The 20,597-nt window shown below is 38.2% G+C and overlaps 1 protein-coding gene across 3 annotated transcripts in view; it reads left to right on the top strand.

Annotated features, from left to right (window-relative positions):
• The window catches only part of CCDC191 (coiled-coil domain containing 191), an 82,160-nt gene that overhangs the window by 19,827 nt on the left and 41,736 nt on the right, over positions 1-20,597 (top strand). For all 3 annotated transcript variants that reach the window (XM_031455483.2, XM_010985038.3, XM_064495150.1), the window contains 2 exons: positions 1,463-1,616; positions 13,047-13,237. In XM_031455483.2, the coding sequence (XP_031311343.1) occupies positions 1,463-1,616; positions 13,047-13,237 (345 nt within the window). The remainder of the gene's footprint in view (positions 1-1,462; positions 1,617-13,046; positions 13,238-20,597) is intronic.

A 20,597-nucleotide genomic window follows, 5' to 3' on the forward strand; every position in this document is an offset into this window, starting at 1 on the left:
TTTTCACAATGAGCAGATATTACTTTCGTAACAGATAGATATTTTAGTGTTATTTTAAAAATTTGATCCATGGTGTTAGAACTGTATTTTTTTTAAATTTTCAATTTTTTTTAGAGTTTTTTTTTTACAATTTCACATTTTTATTATTTTGGGGGTGGGGAGGAGGTAATTAGGTTTTTATTAATTTTTGCTGGAGGTACTGGGTATTGAATCCAGGACCTTGTAGGCATGCTCTCTACCACTGAGTTATGCCTTCCCTTGCTAAAACTGTGTTTCTTTAAATGCCCGCTCTGGTCTGCTGATAACTATCTAACATAATGTTGTTAATGCATTAGTAAGTTTGGAAAGAGTCAGTAAAATTATATTGTTGATAAGGCTTTTTAGTTTATTTGTAAGGTACCCTAAATCTGCTTCATTGCATAGTTTAAAAGAGTCTTCTCTAAAAGGTTTATTAACTACAAAGAGAAAAATATCAACTTTACACTGGAGAAGCCACCTTAACCAAATGATGATTAACATCACCAGTAATAAGATACAACGTTATGTGTCGCCTGTATGATATATGAGAATTAATGAAAGAATGTCTGCAGGTAAATCTGGCATTCCTCTTTCCATTTGAGTTTCTACAACTGTGAAGTGAAATTCAGAAAGGCTAGGTGACTTGCCTGAGTTTTCACAGCTGGTTTGTGGCCAGAGCCCATGAATCCTGAGCCTTGACTAGGTGCTGGCTTTACTATGTCATTGATAATGTATATACACATACCTATGTGGTTTAATGTACTCCAATTAGAAGGCGATGGCTATGAGCTTGCTTGGATTGGTGAGTGTAAGAGGGATGACCTGGAGGGGAAAGTACAGATAGGTAGGTGAGAAAGAGATAATCACAAAGATGAGTGACAAAGTTTCTAAGAGGTTCTTGCTACTTGCCTGCAGTCCTTTTCCTTATTAAGTTTTATTTTTTCGCTTTTCAGCTGTCCTAGAGTTAATATAAATTCCATTTTCTCCTTCCTCAGTAACACCTGACTCTTTTATTGTTTTTCGTCCTAGAAACCTTGTAAAAGCCTTGTGGTAAGAATCTCATTCCTTTCTTACCCAAGGGTCCTTATTTGCCTCCCCTTATAAGAAGAGAGAGAACTTATGTCTGTATTAGAGATTACCTAGTAGTTGTTATCTCTCAAATTTTCATCAAAGCATCATTCAATAAAAATACTTAAATATCTATAGGGCTTTCTACTTTTCAGAATACATTAAAACAATTTTATTTTATTTAACTGTATTGTATAAAGGAATAAACTAAGACTAAAAAGAAAAAAAAAATCTCCCTACTATGTAGTTTTAGGACCAGATCTAAAAATTGCTATCTTCTGATGGAAAATTCAGTGTTCATTCCACTGTGATAGGTTGTAATTACTCATTGTTAAGTCTGTTGTTCATACATGTATTTTTTAATTGTTATTAATAGAGAGAAGAAAAAGCAAGAAGAAAATTCTCTAAAAAATCCAGAGAAAGGCATGTTTCAAAATGTTCATACTGTTCTAGATGAAGAAAAAATGGCAAAAGAAAGAAAGAAGAAACTGAAAGAGTTATTAATCCAAACTTTCAAGGAAAATCACCAGGTAGGAATTGCAGTGTCTCTTTATTCAGCATTCTGTAGCACAAATGACAAAGGGCTCCATCAGAGATGGGACAGTGTAACACTGAGCCCAGTGGAGCCTCATCCCAAGTGCCAGAATTGGCCACACCATTTGTTCCCGGCTACTCAGCCGGCCGATTGCATAGGGCGGTGCTTCAATCCTCTGTTCAGGGGCTACTCATACATACTCTATGATCCAAGGAAGTGGGGGTATGAATTTGGGATGTCTCACTAAATAACCTTTTTCAGAATAGTGTGTAACTACTATTGTAGATTTCAGGCTGTTTTTGAAAGCTTGGCTTCCACATTGACAGTCTTATGGACCTTTGTGTTCTGGATTATGCAGAAGAATTATTCAGAAAGTTACTTGCCTTTTGGTAGCTCAGATCCTAAACAGTGATATATTTGTGCTTCTACTATAATGGTCTGCATTTTATTTTACTCTCCTTTCTCTTTCTTTGGTTTCACTTTTTGAAAAATTAACTGGCAAATTTTTTATTGACAAATGAGCAACTTCCTCTAGCTACTTAAGTAGAAATTTTTTTCAGTGATGTTGGATTGACAACAGTGTAAGTTTGGGTCTATTACATTTCAGGTGAAAGGAATTACTTGGAAGATTTGTAAATGAGAAGGTCAGATGAGAAGAGATAAATACTAAATATATCTATTTTATATCTCCTACAACACCCACCCCAGGGCCTTAGGCACTGATGAAATTCAGTGACAGTTAATGGAATGAATGTATAAGTGAAATGGATTTAACAAGAGAAAAGAGAATGTCAAGAAGAGATTGAGGGAACTTGATAAGTGTAGGATAGCTTACAAAGGCCCTGGAAATCAATGATAGAAATTTGAATATGATATGAATAACTAAGATATGAGGGAAAAAGTAAAGTAGTAAAGTAAAGCAGTCACTTAAGAAAGCTAGACATATTTGATGGCAGCGTTTTGGACTGATGGGCAAGAAGTCATAATTATTCAGATATAAAACAACAAGAGTTTGGTCAGAGTTTTGGCTTTAGGAATAGAGAGGGAAGTGTGGTAGGAGGAAATACTAAGAGTTGGGATTAACATTTTGGGAAAAATTGGCGAAGACTCTCCGATGCTGTGTCCTTCAGAGACAGATGGAGTTATTACATCCTCCTGCAGTAACAGTTCAGGTTTCTGAGAGAAAATAGAAAAGGAAATGAGTACTCAAGGGTACATCTTGGGAAGGAGTAAGGAAAAAGTGCCATCTTATGTTACCCAACCAATAAGAGATGGGTAAGACCTGTGTTCCCTGTAAGATTAAGTTTTTTATTTTATTGAAGCCCGCTGTACAAGTAGAAATAATTCAGTCATCCCTTAGTATTCATGGGGAATTGGTTCCAAGACTCCAAGCGGTATACCAAAGTCTGCAAATTCTCAAGTCCCTTATATAAAATAGTGTAGTTGTTTGCGTATAACCTATGTACATTCTTCTGTATACTTTGAATTATCTCTAGATTATTTATGACACCGATGCAAAAAATTAATAAACAACCTTGAATTAAGTAGAGTCAGAAGACCAGAAAGGGGAGCCCTCATGCCCTGTGACAGTAACAGAGCCCAACAGGAAGAAGAAAGACTTCTTTTCTGGCAAGGACTCAGCCAATGAAAAGCCATGGACATTTTGTTTACTATAGTCCTATCAGCTTCCTTTTCCCCTGTATGAGAGTTCTCCTTCCCTGGCCATGTGAGAACTTGAACGTGGCTCGCCATGGTTGCAGAGCCCAAATAAACCCATCTTTGTTGGAGTAATACGTCTTTACCGGAGTAATACCTGGCAGTCTATTTGTTCCAGGTCAACACCTAATAAAACATAAAACTATGTAAATAATTGTAAATACAATGTAAATGCTATGTAAATAGTTGCCAGCACGGCAAATCAAGTTTTGGGTTTTTGGAACTGTCTGGAAATTTTTTCTCCCGTATATTTTCCATCCACAGTCGGTTGAATCTGCAGATGTAGAATTTGGCGGATACAGAACGCTGACTGTATGTGCTTTAGAAAGAAGTGCTAGGTGTGAATTTTAGACACATATAAAGAGTTCTACAAAACTCTTTAGTGGCATATTAAAACAGATTACTCAGCTTTAAGAGGACCAGCTGATATATTTTAAAAATGAGAGACTATGAATAAATTATCTCCACTTTGCCACAAATTCTGCTTGATTTGAAACTGTATTTGTAAGTCTTTATTTTGAAATAATTTTAGACATACAGAAAAATTGCAAAAACAGTGCATGGAGTTCCTGAGTACCCTTCACTCAGCTTTCCTTGGTGTTAACATCTTACATAATCACAGTATAGTTTTCAAAACTAGGAAATTGACATTGGTACAATACCATTAAATACAGTTAAGAAAACTACAGACCTTATTAGAATGTCACCTGTTTTTCCACTGATGTCCTTTTTCCATCCGTGGTTGTCACGTCTTAGTCTACTCCAGTTTGTGACAGTTCCTCAATCTTTCCTTGTCTTTTAGGACTTCGACATTTTTGAAGAGTTCTGGTCAGGTGTTTTGTAGAATGTGTCTCAGTTTGGGCTTTGCGACATTCTCTTCTGCTTAGGTTGAGATTACGCGTTTTTGGTAAGAATACTGTAAGCAGTGCTGCTGTGCCTCTCTCAGTGACTCCTGTCAGGGGTGCATACTGTTAATATGTCTTATTTCTGTTGATGTCAACCTCAGTCACTTAAGATTGTGTCTGCTGGTTTCCTCCACTGTTTCTTCCCTTTTTAATTCGTAACAGTCTTGGAGGAAATATTGTGAAACTATGCAAATATCCTGTTTATCATCCTTAAACTTTCGCCTACCAGTTTTAGCATCCACTGGTGGATCTTGCCTGTAACAGTGATTAATGTGGTATTTGTCTAACAATGATTTTGTGTTTCCCTCTTCTTGTCTTCATTTATTCACTGAAATTCTTCTAGAAGGAAAAACTGTCCCTCCTCCCCCACTTCTTTATTCAGTGATTCAGTTATTTATTTGCATCAGGGTGGGCTTGTGGCTATTTATCCGATGGGTTATATTCAAATATTATTGTTTACTTTGTTACTCAAATTGTTCTAGCCTTGGCCCTTAGGAAATCTTTCAGATTGATGCCTTTGCCCTTTCAAAGTCCTTTTCTGGGTACTTCCTTTCTTTCTAGCACCACAAGATGTTGCAGGCTCATCCTGTATTTCCCCTGCCCTGGCTCTGGAATCAACCACTTCTACATGGAATCTTGGTTCCTTTTATTGGAGAATAATATTTAGAAACCACAAGCCAGTACTAGCCCTGCTCACTGGTACTGGGGTGTCACTGTTTCCGGGCCCTCTCAGCAGACAGAGCTGGGAAATGGATGTACTTATACTGTCCTACACATACATACACACTATATTAATTTCTGTATCTGTCTGTGTACAAATTAAAAATCCATGGGTTTATATTGATACAGCCAATTCCAGGGCAACAACACAAGGGTCATACTATCGTTTCCCCTTCCTTACTTGTGACTTATTTCTGTATCTATCTGTATATATTTTAAAGTAATTGTGACTTCATAGTGATAACTCCAGCCCTAATTCAGCACCACAGGCTTTAGTGTAGCCTTTCCCCTTGCTTGTTTATATCTTTCTCTGACAGTCAGAAACCTGGAGCTTATTACCTAAAATATATTTACTTATTTGTTCAGTCCTAGTATACCATAAAAGTAGTTTCAGTATTGCTAACCTCTACTGCTATGGAAACAAATTTACTAACTATAGTGTAAAATTTGTACAGTTATTTTTATTTTTAGCCTTAATCAGCCAAAATTGTTTCCAAAGTTCCTTAGGTGGGTTCTTTCCTTCCCTTTCCCCGTGACTGTGATTATGTCACTCATGTGTAGTCTTGTTAGTGAACCTTCCATTTAGATGTCCTCGGGGCATATGGACATAACTGAGACAAGGGAAAATCCACCTACCAGATTCTTCAGGCTTTTACAGCCTTGGCTGGAGGTGGGACTGTCCTCTGGTAAACACCACCAGAGTAGCCAGCCCTCTGGGGTCACTTCCTTGTTCCCAGTCCACATTCCTGGCCTAGTTCTGAAGGAGGCTGAAACTGCCCTTGGGTAATGGAACTTGGATACTCCGCAGCCTAAATATGCCCACGGGATGAAAAGGTGGAAAGTGCCTGCCTGGCTTGCAGTGAGCAGCTGGATAATAGGAAGCTCTTGTCAGCATGCACAGAACCGCTCCCTGGCACAAAACCAATGGCAAGTAACTTTTGCAGGGAGACTTTAAAGCATCTGTTTCTAGGAGTTGCTCTAGTTCAGACTCTTCTGGTTCCTGTATTCTTTGTGCTTTGACTCTGGATTCTGTTGTTCCCCTAATCTTCTAACATCACATTTGGGCCACAGTATGTTTCTAAAATTTTATTTTATTGAGTTATAGTCAGTTTACAATGTTGTGTCAATTTCCAGTGTAGAGCACAATTTTTCAGTCATACATAATACATATATTCATTGTCACATTCTTTTTCACCGTGAGCTACCACAAGATCTTGTATATATTTCCCTGTGCTAAACAGTATAAATTTGTTTATCTATTCTATATGTATCTGTCAGTATCTACAAATTTTGAACTCCCAGGCTGTCCCTTCCCACCCCCTACCCCCTGGCAACCACAGTTTGTATTCTATGTCTATGAGTCTGTTTCTATTTTATATTTAAGTTCATTTGTCTTCTTCTTCTTTTTGTTTTTTTTAGATTCCATATATAAGTGATATCATATGGTATTTTTCTTTCTCTTTTTGGCTTACTTCACTTAGAATGACATTCTCCAGGGACATCCATGTTGCTGCAAATGGCATTATGTTATCATTTTTGTGGCTGAGTAGTATTCCATTGTATAAATATACTACCTCTTCTTTATCTGGTCATCTGTTGATGGATATTTAGGCTGTTTCCATGTCTTGGCTATTGTAAATAGTGCTGCTGTGAACATTGGGGTACAAGTGTCATCCTGAAGTAGGGTTCCTTCTGGATATATGCCCAGGAGTGGGATTCCTGGGTCATACGGTTAAGTCTATTCCTAGTCTTCTGAGAAATCTCCATACTGTTTTCCACGGTGGCTGCACCAAACTGCATTCCCACCAGCAGTGTAGGAGGGGTCCCTCTTCTCACAGTATTTAGCAGGAGACTTTCTGAGAGAGACAGAGCAGGCTTTCATACCAAAACACAAGTTCAGGTGCAGTACTATTTATGCTTTTTCCCCTCTCACTTCATTGCCAGGCCTCTTTATTTTATCAAAAACATCTGTTTTTGTATAGAAACTTCCTACTTCTATCCTATCCTATTTTCTCTTTGATCTTGTAGTGAAATCTCTTGGGAAGATTCAGCAATCCACTTGTCATTGCTAATTAGTAGAAACAAAAAGGGATAACCATGAAATTCTTATACTATTTGGAAAGTGGCCTTCTTAATTCTCACCCTATTCTGGAATACATTTTATGTCTTCTTTAGGTAAGAAAATCTATGATCTTTCCTGCTTGTGAAAGTTGAAGAAAACAAGGAAAGATGGGTTGACACTAACCTAAATCTGAATTCTGTGGGGGAAGATGTTGGTTTGCTTGTTTGGTTAGTTATCTCTGTTAGAGAATAAGATAATAATGACCGAAGGAGGCATTGCTGATGTTAAGCTTGTGGCATAGTGCCTTCCAAATGGCTGCCCAAACTCAGCTGAGGTGATGCGGAACTACATGGAAAAGCAGCCTGCTTTTTTTTTTTTTTCTTACAAGGTGATGAAAACTATAGTTAAGAACTTCATTCATGTAGCATGATTCCTTCCCAAAGATCTTGCTTTTGTGTAATAGAGGTGGTCCTGATAAAAGTAAAACCATTTCTGAGCTGAAACATAGCAGCCACCCTTTCAGTAATGTTGTCCTATGTTTGGGGAAGGAAAGGAAGAGAAAGCCTCTTTGCAAATAAAACTACAGAATAAGAAAAATATTGGAATACTGGGCACACACATGAGGAATACTGGAATTCATTTAACTCTCCCCTCTTAGTTTATTGCCAGGGACAGTGTGTGGTGTGCATTTTAGAAGGGGTTTGAAGCCTTATTATGTATTATTTCATACAGCCACTCTATGGAAAATTTCCAAGTAACGTTTTGTTGTTGTTGGCAGGGAGGTTGTGTGTTTAGTTAGTTATTATACTCTTCCTTACCCTCGTGCTGCAAGTAACCCAGGTTTCCCCTCCTCACAGAAGGAACAGTGAGAGCTAGTTTACTAAAACATTGCAAAATTTGCAATTTGCTTTTCAAAATGCTGTTTTAATCTCAGGTTCTTTTTTTCCCCTTGTCTTTTGAAAAAGTACTGATTAAATTCTACTTTTAAAAAAGTTAAGAGCCTTTGGCATAAACTCGTTCTCTAAAATTATACAGAATAGAGTATCTTTTCCCCTAAACATGGGACATTTCTGGTGAATATTTATAAGGATCTTAAGAACCGTATGGGTGCGGAACAAACAACATCACGTCATTGTCTTACTGTCAGACTCTCCTGGAGGTGACTCCAGCATTTGTCTAATATAGTCTGAGGTAAGCCGTACTTTTGGCATAGTGGGGGTGAAGGGCCTGGGAGTGGGGGAGAATGGGCAGGAGGTGGAGATTGGTAGAGGGGAAGAGGGTCTAAAAGGGGAAGAAAGAGGAAAGAGAATGTAATGGGAACAGTAGGTCTGACTTCCCTAAAGGCATGAGGTCATGAAAACTGGTCCAGACTTTGTTGGGAAAGGAGCCCTGTCCTAGCGAAGAGTCAGGTTATAGGCTGCATTGTGGGCATTCTTCTGTAAGACCCCAGAGCATTTTATTGATTGAGAATTTAATATGGTGGGACTAAGCAATTGCTTTTTGAAATTCTACTTCTGCAGTGAAACAGTATTAGATAATTACAGCAAGATTATTGATTGAAACTTCTTAGCAGAAATAGTAAGAATTTACAAAATGTCCTTTTGTTAGCAATACATATTGATGCATTTATGGGTGAGACGATACAATGTCTGATGTCTAGAGTGTATTTTTAAATACTCCAGCTAGTGGAAGAGAAATGAAACAAGATTAGCACAATACTGATCATTTTTGGAGCTGAAGAAGGGGTTTATTCTTCTATTCTACTTTTCGGTATGTTTGTTAAATTTCTGTAATAAGGTGGGGGTTTTTAAGTTTAAAAAATGAAGGGAAAAAAGTTAAATACAGAAGTAAAACGATCATCACAGCTTCAAGTATATAACACAAGTAGCTTTTTGTCTGTAGCCAGTGTTGGCATTTCACACAGCAGTGGTTGTCAAAGTCTAAGCCTCTGGGCTTTTCCACAGGACCCAACAGAAAGTCCAGGTCTTAGCTCTGTGTACTGAAAACTGGATGTATTTTCCCTAAAGTATGTATGTAGTTGTAGAAGTATGTGGGTGGGGGCAAGGGGCGCAGTGATTTCCTCTCCTTTCTTCGAGCAGCTTTTCAGTGCTGCTCCTTCCCCAGGACATTCATTCTGTCATGATAAAGATCCTCCTTTTAAAGATCCCAAGCACTTCTTAGCATCCGTGGCGTCTTCTGCCTAGCTGTAGTGGTCCCCAAAAAGGAAAAAGGACGTGAAGGATTGCTTTCCTGTGTAGTATTAGGGCGTCTGCTCCTTGTGGCCCAGGAGCAGCAAAGGAGTCTGTTGGGGCCCTGGGGGAGTGTAGCTTTATTTCTAGCATTCCGTCTTTGGCCAGCTCCCCTAGACCACTAGTTGCACCGTGGCTAGTTCCATTTGGCAAAAATAAATTGTAAAGTTGTTGACATTTTTGTCCTCTTTACAATTCGTTGTTTATTTTTCCATGACTGAGAATTTTGATGCAATTATCACCGAGCTTTCTGACAAAAGGGAAATAGCTGAGGAATTTTGATGAGTTACCCACTTCATTAATCAGAACAAGCATCTCTAGTGACAGGATTAGAATTACAATGAAGATTAGATAGCAAATTGCTGTTCTACCTAACGTCAATCATTCCCAGTGACAGCAATGTGATTACACTTCAGGGAAGAGCTTTTCTTGCCAACAGAAGGAGGGCAGCTCCAGTGCAGGTAATAAATTTAGCAGGGTGAGCTGTCATTTCTTCTCTTGAGTGGAATCCTTAACGACCAAATAATGTCTTGTGGAAGATTTTGAGAGGAGAAAAGCATTTCACTTAAAAACTTTCTGAATTTCACTTTGTAGTATTTTATTTTAAAAATTACTGTAGATATATGCTTAGGAGCAGTTCTTCCCACAATGATTTTCAGTATTTTACTTACCTGAAACAAGCGTTAATTATCACCACAACTATAATAAAGAGATGGTCAAAGTTAGTGAAAGAATGCATGACCACATTTGAGAATCTATCAGAAATAAAAGGATGGTGCAGAAATAAATGAACTAGGTAAGAAACGGAGGGAGGTCAGACTAGTTGCCTGTCTAGTGAAGACGTTGAGTTCCCCGGCTTAAACAGAACGTATTCCTCTTCCAGCCCAATTGTGGTTTTTAAATAATAGTTGTTGTTTCAAAGAGCAAAAGGCAAGAGTGCTGCTGTAGTTCCAGAGTGTGGAGCTGAAGAGAAGCTGGCCTGAGCCCGCCGGGACTCTGCTTGGGGGAGGGTAATAGAGAGCGGGAACAGACGGACTGTGGAAGTATGTCTGTGTCTTGTCCCTTCTCATTAAGAGCAGAGTGCTAGCTTCTCCTCCCAGAGGAGACAGGACAGAGTATTTCCTTTCCCAAATATTTTCCTCCAAACACATTTATGGGACTCCTGTTTGAATAATGTTTGCTGTGAATGAAGAATAACCAAGTGGCTTTTCCTGATTCATACTTTTATTTTTGTTGGGTTAAGTTTCAATGGGATTGCTCTTTTGAGTAGACAAGGAAAAAAACCAATGGCAAGTCGATTTCAGGACAGCAGTTGCTGTACTAATATGTCACTTTGCTCTTAACCTCTGTGCAGTGAAACTGAATTATAGACCGTCAGAACTGATCATTTTGCCCTCAAAGGTTGAACTTAAGTATTTTTAAAGAAATATATTGACTATAGCATTTTATAAGCTCATATTTTCTCCTTCTTAATTCAAATATTTTCCAGCAATGCTTTTCTACTCTAGGAAGTTATGTATGAAATTCTTTCTCTTTCAGGATAAAAGAAGCAAATAATTTGCTCTTTCTCTTTAGAAGAGACTTTGTCCTAGTAGATAAGGGTCATCAGGATGCCAGAATGCTTCAGTTTTAGCATTAGGTGTACTACTAATTCTTTACTTTGTGAATTTAATCCTTAACCCTTCTCTATTTGAAGTTTAACTTGGTAAGGTAAATCATAATTATATCTGCAGTCTCTCTGTTTTGTAATGATGGTCTATGAATTAATAAAACAATATACGTGATGTGCTTTGAACTTTACAGAGAAAAAGAACGTAGAAATCCAAGAAAGACACCATTAGTAGTGCTATTATTGTCAAGGTGGATTATGTTTGTACTGTTACATCATTAGAAATATTCCAGGAGTTAACATTAGAGATTACTAGCTATTCCTAGACTATTTCATCAAGCTATTTAAGAGAAACCTCTTAAATGAATCTGGTAAATAGATACAGGATATTTTCTTTTGACTGTGGTACACAAGTAAACACTATTTTTTTTCATGCTGTATTTTGTGGGATAGATAAGCAGATAATAATGCAGAAGGCATACCCCCTCAGCCAGGCAGCTGTGTGTCTTTTCCTTGTTATGACTGAAGGCATACCTTATATTCAGCAAATCTCTCTTCATCCATTCCTCTCTTCCCCCTTTTGCCCTCCTTTTCTTCCTTTCTCCCTCCTTTCCCTTCGTGGGATCTAAGGTGAAGGCCTAGAAAATGTGCCCTCATTTGACACAATGAAAGGGAAATGAGGGCTTTTTAAAGACTACCATGGTTTCTCCTAATGGAAAATTATAAAAAATAAGATTTTGTAGTTTGTCTAAATGCGAGTATAATTGGATTCTCATGTAGAGAAGATTTCAGGCCAAATGGGCTATTTCTAAGAATTCTAACATATGCTTCCGTATGTCATTGGTCTTTTAATTTGTATATTCTCTCTCCTTATAACCTCTCAAAAGTAGAAATGATCTCTTAAGCAACTTTATTCAGAATTCTGAAATTCAGACACAGTGGTGGGTGCTTACTAATGCTGAAATTGTGAAAGATAAGTATTTTTAAAGAGAAAGAAACAGTAAATTGGGCTGACCTTGGTATGGCTACCAAGTTCTTGAAGCTGGTCAGCAAGCATCTCCTGTATCTCCCGCGGAGTCACCTCCTTTGAGGTTACTTTCCGTTTTAGTGCTCCCCACCCTTGGTACCACTCTCAGATCTACCATGCCCATTTATGGGACCCAGTCCCTCCTTCTGGAGGCTCACAGTCTTGTGGAAACTAGTAAACAGGTGATTATAATACAGTATGATGAGTGTTTTGACCAAAAGTGTAGATTGCTCTGGGAACACAGTGGAATGGCATCAACATTTGGGGAGAGTGATTGGTAAAAGGAGGGCTTCCTGAGACAGGTGCCTCCTGAAGTAGGCAGAGAGAGGGCAGAGAAGGACAGAGAAATTAGTATGACCACAGACAGAAGTATGAAACAGTTTGGCTGGTGAAAGGCCAAGAGCTGAAAGTAATTGGATGTAGTAGTAACATAAAGTTTGCTGTGAAGATAGAAGATCTAGTCAAGGCCTAGAGCTCAAGAGATTTTCTTAGACCAGGACCGTAAGTACTTCTCTGGGGACATCCTTAAGGTCAGTAGACCTTGTCTGATATGTTGCCAGATGCACATAGTGCAAGATCACAAGCAGCCTGAGTATCTGGTTTCTCTGGGACTATTCACAAAAGCCCTGACATGGTCATTGGTGGCCCAGCTGAAGCTGTTTCTAGCTGTCTTGTTCCCAGGGACCAGAAACCCCATTCCATCCTATGGGATCGCCCGTGTTCCTTTGTGCAGGACATCAGTGGTGTTAATTACAGGAATGAATTAAATCGTTGGTATTTTAAACTCCAGGACAACCTGGTAGGAGAGTTCTGTTGGAAGCAGGCCTTTCAAGCCTCTCACACAAGCCTCTTCACTTAGATCTTAGATGTGATGATTACTCCAGCTTCCCATAGGACTGGTGCCTTACAATGAGAATTAAGTATTTTAGTTTAAGTCATGAGGTGCCTTAGTTGCATAACTTGAATATTTCTTGTCATTATTAACATAAAAGAATTATGCTTTGTTCCCCTTCCATCAAGACAACAGTTCCTACATTTGTTAGAAAAAGTGTGAAGGAAAAATCTGAGGAGAGGGTTCTCATTAGTAGATATTAGAAACACTAATCAGTAGTGATTTTCCAAATGTTTCCATTGCAGTGTCAAAAACGGTATTTCTCTGCCTGGCACAAGCTGATTCTTGATCATAGAATTAAGCTGGGGAAAGCTGGGACCCTGTCTGACTGGAAGTTTCAACTGAAGGTCCTGCGGGCCTGGAGAGACTACACAAGGTCCCAGAAGTTAGGGCGGGAGACTCAAGCCATGGAAAATGACCTTAGGGAAGAAAACAGGTACTATTATTTATACCATGAAAATCCTTCTAGTATGTTTGTCTAGGATGTCTTTCGTCCTGAAGAATACAGAAATACATTCTAAAAATACTGTTTACTGGAGATGAGGGTATAGCTCAGTGGTAGAGTGCATGCTTAGCATGCAGAGGTCCTGGGTTCAATCCCCAGTACCTCCATGAAAATCAATAAGTAAATAAATAAACCTAATTACCTCCCCCCAAAACAAAAACAAAAAAATTAATAAATAAAATATTTTTTAACAGTAAATTAAAAATACTGTTCCCTGGAATCATCTCATCCACTTATGAAATATGATCATCACTGTTTTTCTCTCTTACTCCCAAACTAGAAAAATTTAACTGAAAATTGTAAGCAAAAATTATTTGATTAAAATATACCAATGTGCATACTTGTTTCCTTTTTTCCTTGTCCTTTGATGTAGTAGCATTGCACCCTGGACCATCTTACATTTTAGAAGACAGAATTTGGTTTATATTCCAGTAATTCTCATTGATAAAAATCACTGTCTGCACATAGAGAGTTAATTGGGACACAAGGAACATCCATCTGGGAAGGCAGACCTGTAAGAATGACTTCTCCCATTCCCCCATTTTTTGTTCCACACCTTATTTAGAGGTTTTTGACACCTTTGTATCAGCTTTCTCTAATGCTTGTGAATTACACAGAATTTGTCTTCAAATATCTTCAAATTAAATACATTTGCTTTTCATTCCCAAGTTCAACTTTGCATTCTTGAACCAAAATCATTGAAGGTGGAAGGAACCATTTGTTTAGTGGTGGGAAGAGGGTGGAGAGTGGTTCGTATTCTTCTGTTTAATCACTTCTCTGCCAGCACGTCTGTTATTCATCCTGGGTGAAAAATTGAATGAGTAGTATGTGAAAGCATTGCTATGTAGGAGGGAATGGTGCCCCCTGGAGTTGTGCATCCCTGTGACAGCCCTGGGGAGGATACATAGGAGCCTGACACATGGTCCCTTGTCCTCAAAGAACTTAAGTTTTGTGGGGAAAACAAGATCTAGAAACAGTACAGGTATGGATTAGCATTACAAACTTCACAATGCATCTCTGCTGCTGCTGAGAACTTTGTAGAGGGAAGTAACTGAGGAGGCTCCTACAGAGTGCCAGGAAAGGCTTTATCAAGAAGATGGGTCTTGGGGGAGGGTATAGCTCAAGTGGTAGAGTGCATGCTAAGCATGCATGAGGTCCTGAGTTCAATCACCAGTACCCCCTCTAAAAAAATAAATAAACCTAATTATCTGCCCTCCCCGCCAACAAAAAAAAAAAAATTAAAAAAAAAAAAAAGAAGATGATGGGTCTTGAGCCAGGCTCTGCACAGTAAGTAGGATGTTCTAGGTAGAAATGGGGAAACGAGGTGATGGTACGAAGTGTGGCTGGAAAGCATCAAGCATATAGTTGTTAAGTTCATCAACTTGTGAAGGGCCTTGGATGCTGGAATAGGGAGTTGAAGCATTTTTTGGTAAATAAAGGTGAATTTCTAAAGATTTTTAAGCAGGAGGGTGACCTAGATAATTTTTCCTTTCTTCAAGTATGCTGGAGGAAATCTTCAGTGGGGAAAAAAAAGCTCTTTCAAAATTTGTTTCTAAATTCTCAGGGCCTAGTGATTGATCTAAGGACTTGGGGTGATAGCTTGCTGAACGCTGGATTTGTTGAATAAAGAAGAGAAATTGGAGGTGTTGGAAAGGAGAAGCATCATGAGTGAGGGCATGAAGGGAGTGGAAACTGACATGTTAAAAGTGGTCTGGGAAATTTACATGCTGGAAGAAAAATCTGAAGAATGTGAGATTCCATTCCAACTAAACTATTTAAATATAAAAGCACTAAGTGGGGATTTCATAATAGCATTATGTGCCAATTTTTTTTAAAGATCCTCTGAGAACTTCTTGTCTCATATCTGTGAATTATTTTCACGTGTCTATTTTTAAATGCTCAGAATGGGTACTACATTTTTTTAACTGTCAGAGTTAGAAAATATTTAACTTATAATATTTTTTTTTTACTATAAAACTTTATAGCAGAAAATTCTTAAAGCAGGAAAGCACCTCAAGGAGCATCTGATCCAGCTCCTCACTTTACAGATGATAAAAGTAAGGCACAGAAAAGGTAAACAGCTCTCTCAGGGTCATGCAGTAGCCAGTCCAGGACTAGAGCCTGGTGCTTTTGATTCTGAGTCAGGTGCTTTTTCCTACTCCATGCTGCTGCTAGTTAAATGGCATCTAGGTGATGGATCCCTAAGACAACCATGGTTTTCAGTTACATTGCAGCTGACTTCAGATGGTTACAGATGTAAAATGAGAATAGTAATTAACAAATGACAAGTCATGCTAGAAATATATGAGAAGAAAGGAGGTATTAGATACAAACTGTCCTTGATGCTGCTTTCCTACAAATCCCTGACTCTCTGCATGTTGTTTTTTGTTCTAGAGCAAACAGTTTTAGGAAATTGTTGGGTGATTTTGTTCAAAGAAGGTTAGGGTAGTAGAGGTGGAGAAAAAAGCTCAAACGTAGCTACTATAAGCAGAAAGACAAGAAATGTCAGTGGGACTGAGGGTGTCAGGAGAGTTGGGACTCTCTTCACCAAGCGCATAGGAGTTTCTCCCAGTTCCTCTGTGGACGCTGAATACATATTTGTTAAATAAGGGGTGAGTCAGTGGATGAATGAAGAGCTCAGTTACTTCCTCCCCTGCAGTTTAACTCAACGTTTTCAAGCATTTTTTTTTTCTAAATAGTGAGCTCAAGAGATACAGAGTATTTATTATAATGGGTTACTCATTGTAGAAACTAAACTCTTACCAGATTGACAAAACATAGGTGGTTCTTTGGCCCATCCACCTGGACATGGAAGACATTTGCTATGTCTGTTTCTCAGATGTCAGCTGTGTCCTTACCCTCCAGCTCTTGCATCCACATTTGCTTTTGCCACCTGGGCTTTCCTCTTACTGGCCTGTCCCCCATGCAAGGCCCAGCCTTTTTGGGATTCTTTCTTTTCCTTCTTTCCTTTTTGTTCTTCCCAGTATCTCTTTGGATCAAAAGAGATCCCTCTTTTCTTCTTAGTCATAACTTAGCCACCATCTTTTCTTACTGAGCCTGTGCTCAGAGCCTCACCTCCACCCCAAGGGCTCATCCATCTCTTTATTCTGAAAAATGCACCTTGCTTTCCCTAATAGGAATTTTTGTCTTTTATTTTTCTTTCTTTCTTTTTAATTTTTTTGGGAGGAGGTCATTAGGTTTGTTTGTTTGTTTATAATTTTTTAATGGAGGTACTGGGGATTGAACTCAGGACCTCGTGCATGCTAAGCACACTCTCTACCACTGAGCTATACCCTCCCTCCTTCTTGTCTCTTTTCTTTTTAAAGTAGTTTTGGTAATAGTGTTATAAAAGTTCAGTACAATATTGTAATACAATTGCAATGTTGACAGATATTCCCAGACTCTTAAACTAAGGATCCACTCACTAAGGTAATACAACCAAATTCTGGTACACATGCTAAGTCAGACCTTTGGACATGGTGGTATTGGAATTTGAACTGTATTTTTAATTTCTTTAGCATATTCACTTTTGCAAGTTGGCTCCAGGTCTTCCATTCCTCCTCTCTCAGTTTACAGCCAGCCCTAGACAAACTGGGAAGAAGCAGGGTTTGTTTTCAGCATCCTCCGCCTGCCCTTCCTGAGCCTACTTCCCTGATTTCTCAGTTCTTTTCCTGGGAAGCATCTCTGTCCTTCCCTTATTAACCTCTGCACTGTCCTCAGTCCTGCCCTCTCTTGAACCAGTGTTTTGAGTCTTCCCTGGAACATGCTTTTAGCTCTTCCCTGTGTCCGTGTGGCCCCTTACACTCTGTCTCTATAATACTCAATTGATGTTAACCCTCCCAAGAAAGTTATACTTTAATAGGCATTTTCTGGAAGCAGTGCCCAAGATGCAGGTGATGGGAATTTGAAGGTACTGTGGCAGGCCAGGGGAAAAACCAGCCCTTTGACATCCCTCAAACTGTGGCATTCATTCATCCACTCATTCATTTGTTCTGTTTGACAGCATATATTCATTCAGTCAGTCAGCTTTACTGATGCTTACGATGTACTAGACTCTTTCTTAAGTACCCGCAGGGGGACTAAAAAAGTTATTAAACATTCCTGCCTTCTAGGAGTTTTTAATCTAACTGGAGAAGTCAAAAATTATACCCAAATATTAAAAATAATTGCAACAGAAGGCAATAGAAACTTAAGGGTGACATAGACTTGGCTATCATACTTTACAGTCTTCCAAACAACTTTTTAAAAATAGAAATTCTTAGGTCCCATCTTCTGAGAGTGACAGATCATCACTAAATGGAAGAGAGCATTTTTTCAGTTAGAGGGAAAACTGGTAAACCAGCACATATGTGGACTCACCTGGCTAGCCTAGAGGTGGGGAGGCTGAATTGAAAGGGACTATCAGATAGTCCCCATTCCTAGCACTCCTGATTTCAGCATGCTTTAGGGCAGTCATGTTTGACTGTCCTTCCCTCTGTGCTCACCTGGGTACCCAAGAGAGAGTCTAGAAATGCATGACATCTAAAGCTGATAAAGCTCCTGTTATGTCTACCAGAGAGGCAGGAGGACCATTCTTGCATTGGCGACTCACTTTAAAACTCTTTCAAACAGAATTGTGTGATCTTCCACTTTTTCCCTGGGAGCTACCTGGTGCATTACTGAATGCATTATTAACTTATTCATTACTATTCCTGCTGAACCTGCTCATCCCAAATGCAGCTGTTTGCATCATTGCTATTTTTATGTCCTGCATCAGATTTCAGCATTCAATAAGATCACTCGTATGTGGTTATTTATCATTTCTCAGTTCCTTTTAAAAAACTCAAGACCCTTTTTAGATATCTAGTAATCTTGTCCTAAGATAGTGTTATTGCCTTACACATGAATTTGTTTTATACTTCATGCTTCTTTTTTAATTTAATTACATCTTTAAAAACAAAATCCTGTAGGATAGTCTTGTTGTTGTTGTTAGGGTGACACCGTTAATGAGGAGTTATCTTAGAAACTTTCGGTTGCTTGCCCAGTGTCCCGTACCTAGTTAGTGTTCTTCTGACTACTGTGTTTTAGAATGTACATCAGTAACTAAGTACCATTTGAGGTGTTAAGTCTAAGCAGCATGGTTAATATTTAAATTCCTATTTAAACCTATTATATTTTATAGTCTTAGTTCTTTAGAGGCTGCCTTTCTCTGCATTGTAATGATCAATTTATATATTCTTGCCAGAAATTCCCCAATTTCAGCTTGGAAACATACTAGGGCAGGATGTTTTCCATAAAGGAACACTGTTCTTCATTTTATGATTATGTGAGAACTGTGGAACCGTTTCCTTGGGTTAGCATACCCAAATAAATCATGTCTGACTGAGCTTTTAAGAAATTTTAAGTGGTTTTTCACTTTCAGAATTATGTATGTTTTTAGTGCCATCATTTAAAAAGTGCAGAAGTTGGCTTATCTGGAATATTGCCACTCTGCTGAAGTGTACCGCAAAGGAGCAGGAGTACAACCAGTCTTGTCTCTGGATCCCTAACTTCTGTGTTTCTACCCTTCCCACAAACATAGGTATCTTATGCACATCTTCAAATCCCCTACGTAATCATTATAGAGAGGGCTCTAACCTCGATGATGAACATACATTTTTTTTAACTATTTAGTCTTCTTGTTATATTTACAGAAATATTTTTCTCTTTTCATACTGTCCAAATAATCCTCTCCTTGACAGTCAAAACCCCAGTGCATCTTTTGGCTGTTTACACTGTGAAAACATGAAATTAACACATCCGGTAAATTTCATACTCCTTCTTCCTAAGCAGATTGATATAAATCAAATTTCACATTAATCAGACAGAGCAACATACATCTTCTAGCCTGTGGAAATTTATGATTTCCACTTACTTGAGTAAAATGCTGTAGGGCTTTTTTGTTTGTTTCACCATTTAAACATTGATATTTTTGGAGCTTTGTTCTTACTTGCATTGCTACCTGATTATTGTTCTGTTTCTTGTAAAATTTTTATTTTAAGGTTGTTCAGTCTCAGATACTTTCTTTTTCTCCATCAAAGTAAAATATTATATATAAATGTTAATTACCGCCTATATTGTGTTTTTATTATAAAAACCATCAGTCAATCACCAAGTATTTATTGAGTACCTATCATTGCATTAGAAAGAAGCACTTATATATAATGAGGTATACTGTTGGCAGAATTGCTCCTAGTGTTTATCCTGAATTTCATTATTTCAGTTGACACTACTCTCACTAATTGTTTCACCCATCTCCTCTGACATAGGTTAAATTCTGTGACTCCAGAGTAGCCTCTTTCGACTTAAGGGTTTTAACTCATTAACGGATCCTAAAATCAGGCTCAAGATGAGGTGTATTTTTTAAAAAATAAAATAGATTAGAAAAGACATATCAGAGTACATCTCTGGTAGTAAGGGTAAACACTGTTTGGTGAAACTTTTGTTTCAATTATATATACTTTTGTTTCATACACACACACAGATACCCATATAAACTTATATTCAGCCATAGAGTAGTACTTTTTTTTTTACTGTAAGTGCCACTCAAAAAGGGTTTAAAAGTCACTTAAGCTTTTAAGAATTGTAGAAATGTTCTCCTGACTTATTGACTTAAGAACGTTGTAATTTTTTATATGATCCTCAAAATTTCATGAGCTAAGAATTACATATGTTGAACAGAAATGGATATGCAAATAGTGTTATAGAGAACTTATTCAAGTCACCTTTACAAGATAAAATCAAGTAGGTGTCTAAACAATATTAGACTTTAAACCTCAAAACTGACCCCTGATGTGACATAAGTTCCAAGCTCTACTGCTCACTTCTTCAGAGATGATAATCATCCACTTACAGAATGATCTCAGAGACGTCTACTCTTGAATTCTCAGCTGGTACCACAAAAATCTCCTAATGGAGAGTCCCTTCAGGAGGGGAATGTAGCAGGTTGTTCCCAGCTCGATAATCAGTCATGTCCCCTAACATCATGAAATTTCCAGGAATCAAAAGGGGGTCTTCCTTAGGAAGAAAGTGAACCAGACTGCCTACTAGACTGTGATTGAGTTCCATGAGAGCAAGTGCCTTGTGTATGTTCTTCTCACATTTCTAGTGTTTAGTATCTTCATAAGGCAGTCCTTCATTCATTCAGTTTGTGGCTTTGGTAAATGAGTTCTTCTCTTTAGAGATTCTTTCTCTGATGAAGTCCTTCTTTGAAAAATCTACCCTCATAATTTCATGTTGATTTGTATAAGTCTTATACTTACTTAACAAGTGA

This window comes from Camelus dromedarius, chromosome 2 (assembly GCF_036321535.1).
Source record: "Camelus dromedarius isolate mCamDro1 chromosome 2, mCamDro1.pat, whole genome shotgun sequence".
In the NCBI taxonomy this organism is placed as follows: Eukaryota; Metazoa; Chordata; class Mammalia; order Artiodactyla; family Camelidae; genus Camelus; species Camelus dromedarius.